The 15,401-nt window shown below is 42.0% G+C and overlaps 1 protein-coding gene across 3 annotated transcripts in view; it reads right to left on the bottom strand.

The window, feature by feature from the left end:
• PTAR1 (protein prenyltransferase alpha subunit repeat containing 1) overlaps positions 1-13,652 on the bottom strand; it is a 90,687-nt gene extending 77,035 nt beyond the window's left edge. Inside the window, exons 1-2 of one of the 3 annotated variants that reach the window (XM_063913903.1) lie at positions 13,494-13,652; positions 11,358-11,527 (exon numbers count right to left, since the gene is read on the bottom strand). In XM_063913903.1, the coding sequence (XP_063769973.1) occupies positions 11,358-11,527; positions 13,494-13,579 (256 nt within the window). In that variant the 5' untranslated portion in view covers positions 13,580-13,652. The other 2 variants (XM_063913901.1, XM_063913900.1) reach the window with 2 other exon arrangements.
• Between the last annotated feature and the right edge of the window lie 1,749 nt (positions 13,653-15,401).

Raw genomic sequence — 15,401 nt, 5'->3', positions numbered from 1 at the left:
CAGGGGGTTTAAATGTAGAAACAATGACAAGCCACAATGCTGTGATTATGGCCTTCCATTAGTCCTTATGTTCACACTCCCCTTCTATATGTCACACTGCTCCAAGTTTTCATTAGATTGTTAGACTAACAGCTTCAGGGAGGGGATGGAGCCATAATGTTCCACTCACTTCAGGGGTCAATATAATTAAAATTTTACTGTGTGCCTGATGGGTGATATTACATTACTTATCGCGTATTTTGTGATCTAATGCAACGGGTCTAGCAACGTAAAGTGGCTAAACCTGTGAAAAATATTGGGCGTGCTGACTAAACACCCAAAAACCCTACTTTGGGCAGATTTCTGTTCGCCACCTCAGGAGGGTATGAACAAAAATAGTGGGAACTGCAGAACTCGTGCACCTTGGAAAAACAATTGAATAGCTCCTATTGGGTGACCATCACTTATGATGGTCAAAAATAATGAAAGCCCCGTAAAAGGTGACCGTGCAGAATTGAGATACATCTTTATATCTAAATTAATTTGAAAACAAGTTGCTAAATTAACCTGTAGAAACATTAAAATGTTGAGAGGATTTCAGAAAATCTTAAAAGAATTTAACACCTTCAATGCTAAGGATAAGTGGGACTGCAAAGGTTCAAGTGTGTATCGGGAGGATCTTACCTAAAATTCCCCCCCGTCCCCTTGATATTAGGTCATTAGCCATGCCCCCATCAAAAATACACTGAAGGAATTTACTCTAGGTTACATTTATTTCACATGACCTCTGAAAAGTTATTCACTGGTAATCACCAGAGAACACCCCTGCACTATAGAAATCATAATGAAATCAAGCAATAGGGGAAAATCTCCCCCATGTCCAGACTTCTGCTAGCCTTGCATACAAAAAATATAGGATACTCCTCATTTGATGTGGCAGGTTGATTCTTTTTCAAAATCGTATGCCTTGTTGAGCTGCCATACATTATTCCCACACACTGCATGTCATCAAACTAACGAAAAAAGTACATCTATTGATGTGATTTGGATATTTTTCTATTAAAAAAAAATTATTTACACTATGTGCTGCTCTCCTCTATTTTGGTGACTTGTGTTGGTAGAGAGACCCATCAAGAAGGAGCAACCGAGACTGAGGGGCAGTAAAAAAAAACATGCACATATGAGAGATCTATACTTGCATATGACATTTTTTTCCTTTGAGTGCAATAACTATTGGGTGAAGAAAAAGTAGGGGCAAGATTGTAGTGTGCTCATAGTGTGAAAGTTCTTTTGTGGTAGATTTCAACTTCAAAAAGAATGAAAATTGCAATAGTGTGATAAAGTCATTAAAGTCATTAACAATATTATAGCCATACAAGTACAGAATGAAATAGACTCTTCCGCCAAAAGTGATAACGCCGAACCAATATGCTAGCATTTTACCATTTCATCACTTTTATTTATTAAAATTATACAACAGTTGATAGTTTATGATATTGATCTGGACCTGGTAAGACATGGATCGCTATCCTGAAAAAAGTGCTCTTATTTAAAGCTGCTATTACAAATGTAAAATTAAACATAACATGTGGAAAGAGGAGAGGTAAAACTAAGTAACGGAATCTCTTCAAAGGGAATCTGTCCCTGAATTGAGGAGGACAGAGACAAGCCCCCTTTATCGGTCTAGCTCCAGACAAAGGATCCTTTGAATATATAAAATCACCAAAGCCAGCCAAGTCTATCTTGAGCTGTTCTGTTGAAGTACACACAAGATCTGAACAAATGTACCTTTTGTTCTCACATTGAGACCACTTTAGATTTTTGACAAAATTAATTTGCTGATATGGGCAATGTCAACATTACCCAGTTGTACTCTCACAGCTCTTGATCTCAACAAATATAAATAAATCAGGAACAGATTAAAACGTAGAACTATTATGAGGAAATAGAGGCATTAGACTTTTAAAGGGCCACGGAGGGGCTTATTTACTAAAAGGGACTTTTCAAAGCAACTGATCACCAGCGTTTTTGCCTGCATACATAAACACACCAATGCTATTAAGTGCAAAGCCAGGTGTTTTGCACTTGTAGTATTGCAGTTTTAAAATTTTAAAGAAGCCGTAATAACCCTTTGTTTTGGCAAAAATGTCCAAAATAAAATTCAGACATCACCTAACCAGACTAATGTAAGACAGTACAAAAAATACAACAGGTACCAGTACACATATCCTGATCATAATGAATCGGGGGGAGACTGGAAAAAAAGTCCAGAACAGACGCCCATATAGAGAACCATACCACACAAACGATTTTAGAATACCAATCAGAAATCGTTATGACCAACTACAGGAGTCTACTAAAAGCAATCAGTCTTTTTTAGATCAGGGACAGAGAACACCAAGAAGGCTCAGGTAAAGAAAAAAACCAATAGGGGTAAACGGGGAGGTAAGAAGAAAAACAAACCCCCCAAACCCCTAAATAAAGAATTAAGTACCAACAAAAAGTGTGAAAAGGGAAAAGTGTACAATTTAAGTACCTATGAATTAAAACCAGAAGAACTAACAATTCTTCAAAAGGGTTTAAAGTTTGCTCCTACTTCGAATGTAAATCCATTCGAAGTCTATGTAGACCTACAAAAATATATACGCAAATTATGTGTTAAAAAATTCTTCTTATCAAAGGAGAATGAAGGCGAGGATGTCCCTAATGAGACATCAAAATCATTATTCAAACCAAGATCCACCTTTTTTCCCAAACAGATGAAAGGCAACTGCATCAATTGTTTCAGCACTTTAGTAGAAAAAGATATCAGAAACATGCAACAAAATAAAAATAAGAAATTTAACATCACTAAGAAGGAACAACTAGCGATTAAATCCTTAAAGGAAAATAAAGAAATAATAATCAAGCCAGCTGATAAAGGCGGATCGGTGGTAGTTCTAAATAAAAATGATTACATTGATGAGGTAAATCGCCAGTTGGGAGATATAAAAACCTATAAAAAATTAAGAAGTGATCCCTCTGGTAGCATTATAAAGAAATTAAAGACATTGACGGATGAGGCTTGTCTGAAAGGGGTTATAACTCAAGATGAGAATAACTTCATTAATATACAGAATCCAACTACACCCACCATATACGTATTACCCAAAATACATAAACATGCCACAAAACCGCCCGGGAGACCGATAATCTCTGGCTCAAACAGCATTACGTCAAATCTTTCCACCCTAGTAGATCATTATCTACAACCACTGGTAATCAAAACTTATTCTTATTTGAGAGATACAACAGATATTCTCAATAAGCTTAAAAACATTCAGTGGGAACCCGACTTTATTTTGGGGACGGGCGATGTTAGTAGCCTATACACGATTATTAATTGGGAAAAAGGATGTGAAGCCATACGATTCTATCTGGAAAAAAGTGATTACACTGAAGATCTAAAGGCATTCCTGATTGAATCAATTCACTTTATTTTACATAATAATTATTTCTATTTTAATGGCTGTTTTTATTTACAAATACAGGGAACGGCCATGGGCACCAGGTTTGCCCCTAGCTATGCCAACCTGTATATGGCATATTGGGAACATATTACAGTTAATCAATGGCTGGCTGAAGGGGCAAACCTGGTGTGCTGGTTTCGTTTTATCGACAATGTATTCTTTATTTGGCGTGGAGACTGTGAAAGCCTATCATCATTTTGTACTCATCTCAATACCAATAATTTCAATATTATGTTTACTTTCCAGACAAATACACAAACAGTCTCCTTTCTTGATTTAAAAATGTACATAAAGGATGATGTGTTATTTACGTGTATATTTAGAAAGGAAACTGATTCCAACTCATATATCGACATTACAAGCCAACATCATCAAAAATGGCTGGAGGGTATACCTCTAGGCCAATTTAAAAGAATAAAAAGAAACTGTACTGAAGAAGAGGTATGTCAAATTGAGTTGGAATTGGTTGGGGAACGTTTCAAAGAAAAAGGATATTCAGATAGTGATATCCTTAAAGCAAAAACGAGAATTAACACAATCAATAGGGAGGACCTTCTAAAGTGTAATAACAATAAGAAGAAAGAAGATCCCTCATTACAATGGGCCTTCATATGTCAATATGGATCTCATTTCAAAATAATGGAAAAAAGTATACAAAAGAATTGGAGCGTCCTACAGGAAGACTCCATTTTGAAAGAACACCTCCCCAAAAAACCAAAATGTATCTACCGGCGAGCCCCATCACTTAAAGATAAATTAGTAAATAGTACTCTATATGATTCTAAAATAACTAGTGAAAGAACGAAGGGGTTCCATCGGTGTGGTTCGTGTTTGATGTGTCGTTCCACCAACAATTCTTATAATTCTAGGAAAATTACTACTTTTGAAGTAGACAATAAGACTTATAACATAGGAAGTTTTATCACTTGTCATTCACACAATATAGTTTATTTAATAGAATGCATGTGTGGACTATTATATATAGGCAAGACCACTCGTAACCTAAAAACACGGATGGCAGAGCACATCTATAATATAAGGAAGGGACAATTAAATCACCCTTTATCACAGCATTTTAAAAATTCCCATAAAAATTGTGAATTCGAGATTAAACGATTTATGGGGATCGAGCAAATAAAAGAAACCAGCAGAAATAGAGATATTGACATACGTTTAGCAAAAAAAGAAATGGAATGGATATACACTTTGAATACATTAGTTCCTAATGGTCTGAATTCAGACTTTGAACTAAAATGGTTTATGATGTAATGAAATAGTTCATCTCCACCCTTTTCTAACATGTTTTTTATCTCTTTTCTTACATGTCAAAACGCAATATAATGTTGCCGGTAGGGATGGACTTCATGGGAATACAAAGTACCATGCAGATTTTTAGAGGCAACTTATATTGTTGAATGTCAATAATATCAAGAAAAGATACCATATGGTTTTTAGATCAAGATGTGATATAAATTGAAGCTCCCGACAAGTTACATCATCTTTTAATTTCATTTATGGTGTGTGGAACGCATACTTCCGGGTCCGGACTAAAGGTGGAACGCAAATGATCTCACTTCCGCCGACGATTGCGGATGTAAATAGTGAAACGAATGTGGAATACAAGTCCGCTTAACCTCCGGGTCCACCGGAAGGAGAAGTAGCGGAGGGTCACTTCCGCTTCTGCTGACGGAATGTGAGACGCAAGCTTCCGGTTCCGGGAGAGTTCTGAACCGCAAATGGCGGGAAATCTGAATGAGCTCCTTTCCGGAAAAGGAGCTTAAAAAGGACAGCAACACACAACTCTACAGATGCACTTGAAAAAGGATATACTATCCGAAACGCGTTGTGCCGTATCACCAATGGAACTGTGACCTTCCTGGACTCTTACCAGAAACCTGTGATATCCATCTACATCGGCAAAGCGTGTGGTGTGTTGCTGGGCTGCCAGCTGGAACCCTATCTACATCAAAGGCACACACCACATGCCTCCTACGGTATGAGCCAGAAGTTCCACCATTCATGATTTGCACTTAGACTGATTTGTCAATTGTTTACATAAAGGTCTGTGCAATAATCCACTAATTTTTAATGAAACCTTTTATATGTATGTTTAATCCATGTATAATGTGCACTGTGTCACTTAATTATCATGGAAAAATAAAAATGTCTTTTTAAAAACTGGACATCAATTTTCCATATGTCCCTGGGAAGGAACAGCGCTCACCTATAATACCCAAATCTTGTATTGTGCTATAATCTTTGACATTTGATGTTAGTGTCTTCTTGTGGTATTGCTTGGTTTGTGGCATATTCCTTCCCTAAATGCGCAATAATCCACCATAATTCCTGTTTCCACAAAAATGTAGAAAAATGGGCCATCACCCTTTGATACATGTACCGCTGAAAGACAACACACACAGACCCAGTTCAGGAGCTGCATGAAGACTGAGAGCTGAGTCAGAGAGTCAACATTCTTGGGAGGAAGAGAATATGAGCACTCTTCTCTACTCTGGCAGCTACAGTGCTTCCGTACTGCCAGCTCAAGCTTGCGTTGTTTTCCTTTGGAACCAACTATGAGGATGTAACTTCCGTTAATGGCAGGACTGCACGAGAAATCTGATTGCTCAGCAGTAACCTAGTTAGTAAATTAGTTAAACAGTGATAACCCCTTTTCAGCAGAAAAGTAAATATATCCCATAAAAAGAAACATTCTCTAGAATGTTATTGTGTTATTTCACTAGGCCCATGGTCATAAAATACATTTAAATCTGAAAATGTTACGTTTTCGGTGGAACTACAAAAGTTACACATTATCACAGAATATCATTTTCCTGGGGTTCAGCAATGCCACTTTAGATAGGGCCAAATATTTTATAAGTACACCGGAGCCCAAAAGGAACAATTGCATTAGCGATAAAAGGTCCACTGATTCTGTATACTATGGGGTCAATTCTATTCTCCGACAGTTGAATAGCGCCGGGAGTTTGCTCCTGACGCTATTCAATTCAGCTCCAGTTAAGTCGGTGATGGCCCGTTCTCGCCGACTTAACAGGTAGTTTTGTCGGGAGAACGGGCATTCTCCGACTTAACTACCCGCGGCGATGCTGATTCCCGACAGAATCAGCCTCGCGCCGGCCGCTCTTTTGCCTGGTTTCTTCTCTCATCCCCCGGGGATGAGAGAAGAATTCCCGACAATTGAGGGTCAGTCGTCGATGTATTGAATAGCGCCGGGAGCAAACTCCCGGCGCTATTCAACTGTTGCCGAATTGAATTGACCCCTTTGAGTGATTTTCTGTGACATTTAGGGGGGAATTCAATCGTCCGTGAAAACGGGGTAATTTAAATGCCGCTTTTTGCCAGTATGCGCGCTCTTGTTTAACGACCTATCCAATTGTAAATGTGCGAAAACGGGATTCGCTCCATAGTTCTTGCCGGAAAGACCAGCGAAAAGTTTGGAGAAGTCTACTTGTACCCCGCTAAAAAGACAAAGTACATTTTCCTAAAATAAAAGTAGAAAAAATGATAGAAAGCAAGGTGTTTACGTGCAAAATAAATGCTCTACTTAAATTTGGGGTACATAAAAATAAGTATAAGTATATATTTGGGTCATTTTAAGCCACTTTCAAAAAACGTCCCCCCAAAAAATATAAAAAATACTCCCACTTGCAAGCCTAAAAACACTTGTCCCACTCAGAGCTCCCCAATACCCCTGTCCCATACCTTGTACCCCAATTTCCATCACTATGCAAATTTTCACCACAAAAATTACATGTCATTATTGGCCAATTAAAAATAACTGAAAACTTAAAAGTGGCTAGTTAGTGATTAATGGGGATGTCCCAGTGGTTCGGAACCAAATCACAACATTTTTACCTTAAAATAGGGATTTTCCACAACTTTTCACCTGCTCAGGAGGTGGTGAAATTAAATTTGCGTTAAACCTATGAAGAATTATCGCAGGTAATTTTTTTTTTGCCATTTCACCAGTTGCCATAAAAACCTTGTTTTTAATCACAAATACAGGATTTCACGGACAATTGAATTCCCTCTTATGCATCTTTGAGAAATTCACTTATGGAGGAGTCAAATTAAAATGTATCAACAGGAGAGTTCCAAAGACAGCTGGGGGCAGAGAGGAAACGGAAACTATGGGGCATCTAACGCAGATTGTAGACTTTCTGAAGAAGCAGATGGTTTCATCCAATCAGTTCCTCAAGTGTGTCCTGCTGAACAGCGCAATTGAACTCTTCAGAAACACTGATGCCCCAACCTATTCTGGTTCAGTGTATCAATATCATGATTGGAACATGGAAGACTGATCACTTGTGCACTACGTTCTATGATAAAGGACCAGTTACAAAACTTCCTGATGTCTTGATCACATCCTTGCCATCAGATGGGGTCACTCAACAGGCTGATCTACAACAAAACCTTTTTATATATGAAGATACTGTACATTCAACAGATAAACTAGAAACACCTTTGCCAGTGTCAGAAACTCTAATTGCACAAACCAGACAAGAACTTGACCAATTAGACCTGGAGAATCTGAACTTCAATCAGGACATACCTGAAACGCTGCATTTGGTTTGTCCTGTGGACTTATTGTTGGAGCTTCCGTTTTTGTGTTTTCCAAGTAAACACTACAATAAATGTATATCTATTGTTTGCATCTGAGATTCAAGTCTTACTAGCCATCACAGTGCAAAACTCTAGCACTACTGGAAACAATGATGTAACCATTTATGCCTATAGTGTACAAACAGATGGCTTAATAATAAGTGATATCGAAAATTTGAGTTCCTTATAGACTTTTTTTTTTTTTTGGAAAAGTGTCTTCTGGGATAGCTATGATATGCATGTATCAAGAAGTCCCCTCAGTTGTCAACCTGCAAATATGTCAGGTGGATGGGAGTTTCAGACCCAGGATATCTATAATATTGAAGATGCACTAATTATGGTTGAAGAAGTGGCTTTTGTAGAAGAGCATGATTTGGACAATTGGCTATATGCTGATCTGTATCCCATGTGCACCACAACTGATGAAACAGACTTGTGCTACCAGGTATCACCAAAGCACTCTGAGGGTGCTAGAGAAGAACCAGTGTCTTGTACTCCACACACGAAGAAAACAAGATCCAGAAACTCAAGTCAATTTTAACTTGAGGTGACATGGACATCAATGGGAGCCAGAATCAGTGAAGGGAAAATATTTATTAAATGATGAGAGGAAAAGAAAGGTGTTTGCTGTTTTTTATTCCTGTGTTGGACTACTTGTAATGCCAAATTGGTTTTTCAAAACTTTAATCAACTCACCAACTCACGAAAATGAATTGCCATACCACTATTAGCACTATTTTAACGTTTGTCTTTATCCATTGACTAGCTATAACTCACCGGGTGTGTACACACCGTGAGATATTTTCTTTTGATTTTGACTATATAGTCAAAATCGCAAGAAAAGTTAGTGCAGATCTCAAAGTGAAAGTCACCTTGCGATCCCGATTCGATCCCGATGCGCAGTCCCGCCAGGTCGGCATCGCAAGAAAAGATAGACTGTGCAGGCAAGTCAATCCTTGCTAGATCGGTGTACTATCTAGTTCATCTCACTTGTCAATGACATCTCACATAAGCCAAAATCTCACATAAGCCAAAATCGTAAGCACACATAGGAGTCGATTCAATTCGGCAATTTAAGAATAGCGCCGGGAATTAGCTACTCAATTCAGCTAAAGTTAAGTCGGCGAAAGCCCATTCTCGCCGACTTAACAGGTAGTTTTGTCGGGAGAACGGGCATTCTCCGACTTAACTACCCGTGCGATGCCGATTCCCGACAGAATCAGCCTCGCGCCGGCCGCGCGGCAGCACTTTTGTCGGTTTTCTTCTCTCACCCCCCGGGGATGAGAGAAGAATTCCCGACAATTGCGGGTAACTAGCAGCTGAATTGAATAGCGTCGGGAGCTAATTCCCGGCGCTATTCTTAAGTTGCCGAATTGAATTGACCCCATAGTCCATATCTCAAGAAAAGTTAGTCAAAATCGGTGGTGCTGGGCTCCGGGGAGTTCAAGGGAAATCGCAAATGAAAATCGGGCATAGCAAGGATCTCATTGTGTGTACACACCATAACATAACTGTGTTGTATTTGTTTCTTTATCACGAATTTGTAATGCACAAATGTTCAGTTGGCACAACTTTGACTTATCACTAATAGTTTTAAAATGTCTCACATTTATGTACTTTCTCACAACGGTATTTAAGCCTATGGCTTCTTTATGTTTGTTTTTTTATATTTCATTCTGTTTATGGTTTTTGCTTCAGTGGAAATATTAGATGTAAGTATTGAATTTAAAATGACTTGGCAAAGTAGTCTGCTTTCTTTGGGAGCTATAGGTTTTTAATAAAATATTTTATTTAAAAAAAGTAAAAAAATGTATAAACAGAGCTGACAATCTTTTAAGAAGGAAACAATTCTGTTTTGACTAGGGAAGATGATACATTTCACCTTCTAGAATCGGGGTGGGCAACATGCGGCCCGCGGGCCGGATGCGGCCCGTGGACCGATCTTGCCTGGCCCAAAGTCCCCCACCAGTGAGCAATGACAAGCGGCCCGATTGGCTGAGCAGCTTGTCATTGCGCTACACAGCTCCCAGAAGCGGCGCCGCTGAGGAAATGCCGGTCACGTCACAGGGTCACCTGACCGGGATTTCCTCTGTGACTTCGTGCGCGGGGCGGCACAGGGGCGGAGCCACAGCAGGAGTGGACAGTGGGCAGCAGCAGTGACTCCGTGCAGCACAGCGGGCAGCGCGGATCATCTGGCAGCAGGAAACGAGGATCTGGCAGCGGGGATCTGGCAGCGGGCAGCAGATCTGCCACTGAAAAAAAGGTAAAGGGATCTGTGCATAACTTTAAAAGCCGTTATATGGGTCCAGGGGAGGGGGGTAAAGACTGCTCTATGGGTTTAGGGGAGGGGGTGGGAAGGGGAGTAGAGACTGCTATATGGGTTGAGGGGAGGAGCTAGTAACTGTGCCCAGGGACAGAGAAGGAGCGGTGGATAACAGCATTACACAGGATGCTGTTTGTTTGTTTTCAGCATTGTTTTTTTTTTTTTTATTACTGGATTAATGTGTTTTTTTTTAGACATTTGTATTTTGGCTGTAAAAAAACTACCATATGCAACATACTGTATATTGTGGTGTGTGTTATTATAGTTATATATACTATGTTTTTATAGTTCTATACATAACTATGGGCCTAATTCAGACCTGATCGCTAGCAGGCGATTTTTGCACTGCTGCGATCAGTTCGTCACCACCTACAGGGGGAGGGAAATCACTGTGCAGGTGTGTGATCACAAGTGCAGAGAGCTGCACAAACAGAAGTTTGTGCAGTCTCTGAACAGCCCAGGACTTACTCTTCCAGTGCGATGATCGGAGCCTGAGCTGACATCAGAAACCCTCCCTCCAAATGCCTGGTCCCTCCAGCGTTTTTTCCGGACACTCCTCTAAAACGATCAGTTGCCACCCACAAACACCCTCTGCCTGTCAATCACCTTGCGATTGCCCGTGCGATCGCTTTGTTCGCACCATCCCGTTGCTGCCCGGCGCTGCGGACCGACGCACCTGTGCATTGCGGTGCATACGCATGCACAGTTCAGTCCCGATCGGTATTGTATATACAAGATATTTTGTGTGCGGCCCTCGAATATTCACTGGAAGTGTTAAGCGGCCCCCCAGCTGAAATAATTGCCCACCCCTGTTCTAGAATCTAGATAAACATGAAGAATGCCTTGAGGTTTGGTTTAGTCTTGACACAATATAAAATGCATAGCGCATGCTCAAAACAAACGCAAACATAAATAAATGTGCTCACCATCTCTATTAAGCCATAGCTTCTTCTGTCGGTGAAGCAGGAGCTTGTTATGCACATACGGCAGCAGGAATTTGATACACCAGCTCTCCACTCCCAGTTTATTTTCTACTAGTACTATAGGGCTCCGGTTATACTTTGCTTCCGGGCATGGAATTAATCCAATTTCATCTCTATGACAAAGACAACAAGTTACATATTCGCTATATCCCAAATAACTATAGTAAACCATAAAATGTTGTTTATTGGATCATATTACCTGTCAAATAACACATCATATATGTATCAGGTATATTTAAATAGTTCAGATAGCTATAGAATAAAAAGGTGTATAATGTGGGGATACGGTTATTAGGTCGACACCACTTAGGTTGACAGTCATTAGGTCGACATGGTCACTGGGTCGACTGTTCAAAAGGTCGACATGAGATTTTCACATATATTTTTTTCCATTTGCAGACATTTTCATACTTTACGACCCACGTGGTTTACAATCGGGAACAGCAACCTGTGCCGAGCGCACGTGCAAGGGTACACTATGCACTAATTGGGGCTCCCCGTCACTTTACGAATAAAACGACACCAAAAAACGTAAAAACTCATGTTGACCTTTTGATCTGTCGAACTAGTACATGTCGACCCAATGACCAATGCCGATCTTGTGACCCTGTCGACCCATACCATATAATGTGTCAGGCAAACAACCCACTGTTATAACATGCAAGGCTTGACTACAAGAATATGACAAGTTGCAACTATATAAACATGCACAAATTCATTTCCACCCTAGCTACATAAGCTTTTCCTTAATGCTCCATCCAAAGTTTTCTGAAACGCTGCCAGATTTTCAGTTCAGGAAAAAATAGTAAATAACATGCTTCCAGCACATCCATTACAGACTGAGTAATCCTATTACACAGCTCTAGAATCATTATAAAACTATGGCATAATTCCCATCAGTTCCTTCTCCATACCAAAGTCATCCAATGCCAGTTTTATTCCAAAATGTTCCTCCTTTAGGATTTACACAGTGCTGCAGGGGGGAAATCTCCCGGGATCAGAACGCCAGATGGAACCCGGCGGTCGGAATACCGACACCGGGATCCCGACCGGCACAATCCCGACAGGGGGGCGACCGCAACGCAGCCTCTTGTGGGCACGCTGCGGGTACGGTACCTCGCTACACTAATTTATTCTCCCTCTATGGGTGTCGTGGACACCCACAGAGGGAGAATATATGTGGGGATTGTGCTGGTCGGGATCCCGGTGTCGGTATTCCAACCGCCGGGATTCCGTCCGGCGGGATCTTGACCGCATCCCAATCTCCCATATGTATCTCTCCATTAGGCAATACCCTTTTCAAGTGCTTGGCTTTTGTCATGCTTACAGATGAGGGTTCTCTACCACTGTACCTGAAAGTTTTACAAGCAAGATATGTGTTCTGCACTAATCCAAAGCATCTCTCTGTGAATAGCACACGCTGTGAGGTACTATAGGGTTCCCACTCAGTATTTTAAACAATAATAATAATAATTTTATATATATAGCGCTCTTTCTCCAACAGGACTCAAGAACAGCTAACAAAGCATACAAATAAAACACGTACACTGGATTGTAGGACGCATGTAAAATGAATAATGTAAAACAGGACAACAGTGAGCAGAGGGAGCTAGGACTTGCAGAACTCATGCACCGTGCATTATGTAATCTGGAACAGCCTGGCAGCAGCCAGAGATGAGCAGGATTACTGTAACCGGTGCCCATGAAATGTGCTTGCTGCAGGACCATTCCCGGACACAGGTGCATTTACCTCTGTAATAATGTGTGTTGGAGAGACCCCCCCTCCCTCTGCCAGAGAGTGTGAGCAGGAGGCAGGACACGGCTACCCTGTAATGGGATTGCATTCCTGTAGGACAGTGTCACAGACTGAAGGTTACACAGCGCACGGTGCATTACCCACACACGTACTGCGTGTCCTGTGACCGGCTGCCTGCTACACGCCATGTCACAGCTGGAGCTGCCGCCCGCACACTGCAGGACTCAAAGTTTCCCAACTTCTGCATCGCTCCCCCGCGCCTGACAGCTAGCAACGTCACATTGCCGGTGTGTGACGTCACGCCGGCCAGCGGTGCCACTCACATGTTGGGGTTCCTGCGGAAGGCGCCGGTGATGTCCTTCACCACCCGCTGCACCAGCACCTCCACCTCCTCCTTCCATTCCGCCATCTCCGAGGCTGCGCTGCTGCGGGCGGAGAGTCATGCGCTTCCGGGTCAGCCTGGCCCTCCCCCCCCGGGACCGAACATGACGCATCCCCGTCACCCCCTGCACCGAGCACGCAACAGCCTCCTCGTTTTCCCCGGGCCGCACAGTGCACGCACCAGCTCCGTCCCTCACCGCGTCTCTGCCGTTGTGCTGTTCCTGATTCCCGCCGCCGTGTTCCCTTGCTGTAGCCCCGTGCATGAACGATTTCACACCGACATCGTCAGTCAGTGACAGACAGGCTCTGGGGGGGATTCCGACCTTACATGCCGCCGAAGTACTCATATATTCTCTCTCTACATATTGTGCACATTGTACATGCAGCATGCCAGTGGCAGAGTGGCTGTGCCGGTCACATACAGCTTCGTAGTAGTAGTGCGGTACATGAACAACCCTTTCTCAGGTGCTTAAATGTAGTTGTTTCTTCTCATCTATACGATTCTCATTAGAAATAATGGACTGACATTCTCGTGTTATGATTAATGCACAACTGGAAGTACATTGCAATTTGAAGCCTGTTAACTCCCATCAGTGACGTAATAAGCAAGTGGTGGGCACAGGTGCAAAAATATGATTTTACAGCCAACACACTAAAGAAAACAAGGCAGTTGGAACCCTCGTGCCCCTTCACAGTAGTGTTTTCCCACATTCTCCCTTGTGTGCCAACAAATGCCTGCAGTGTCTCCCTGACATGCTCCCTACCAAGCAGCGTGTAAACCACATGTCCCCCTGTGGAGCCCAAATGCCCTAAGTGACGTGTCTCTGTGACATACCCCTACCTCAAATGCCCCCATACGCTGCAGTACATTGCTGCATTACATCACTATACATAAGCCGTACTACATTGCTACAGCACATCCCCTTATACACTACACTACACCACTAACCTACATCCCCCTGTATGTTGCACTAAGGGTCTTATGCAGGTCGCATCGCAATCGTGCTTTCGGGGTGGCTGCGTGGCATCAAATGCAGCCGCTCCTATCGAAAAAATGGCTGGATTCCTGCAGTCTCAGCCAGCTGCTCTGACAGGAGGCATCCAGTTTCTGTGACTGCGCTGTAATTTTGGTGCGATTGCAATTACAGCATGATCGCAGTAGGTGGACGGTGGGTCCCATGCCGGGCGGCTCCAGCATGCGATTGCAAGGATTGTAGATTCTGCTAAAAAGCAGAATCTTCAATCCTTACTGAATTAGGCCCTATATCACTTCACTACATCCCCCTATATGCTGCACTACCTCACTTCCCTCTATACGCTGCATTACCTCACTTCACTACATCCCTCTATATGCTGCACTACCTCACTTCACTACATCCCTCTATACGCTGCACTACCTCACTTCATTACATCCCGCTGCGCTACCTCACTTCACTACATCCCTCTATATGCTGCACTACCCCACTTCACGACATCCCTCTATACGCTGCACTACCTCACTTCACTACATCCCCCTTTATGTTGAGTATCCCATATCCAAATATTCCGAAATACGGAATTTTCTCTGGCTGGGTCCACAGGATTATCCACAGGATAACATTGGGATATTGTCGAGCGACAGCGAAAATGGCACCAACACGGTCACGAGCTTTCTGGCCTCCCAGGATGCATTGGGGCCTCCACTATATAGTCCCGCCCACTGACTCAGTCAGATCAGTTTTTTGCTTGGTGCGGCAGGAAGCCGCATGGTCACAGGGCTGCTGTGAAAGCAGCCTCAAGTTTTCATTACTTTATTTTTATAGACTTACTGTTTTGGTTTGAGCGACTTCTCTTAACAGCGTCTTAAACGT

The sequence above is a fragment of the Pseudophryne corroboree genome, chromosome 1 (assembly GCF_028390025.1).
Source record: "Pseudophryne corroboree isolate aPseCor3 chromosome 1, aPseCor3.hap2, whole genome shotgun sequence".
NCBI classification, from domain to species: domain Eukaryota; kingdom Metazoa; phylum Chordata; class Amphibia; order Anura; family Myobatrachidae; genus Pseudophryne; species Pseudophryne corroboree.
This window is presented reverse-complemented; position numbering and strand designations above follow the sequence as displayed.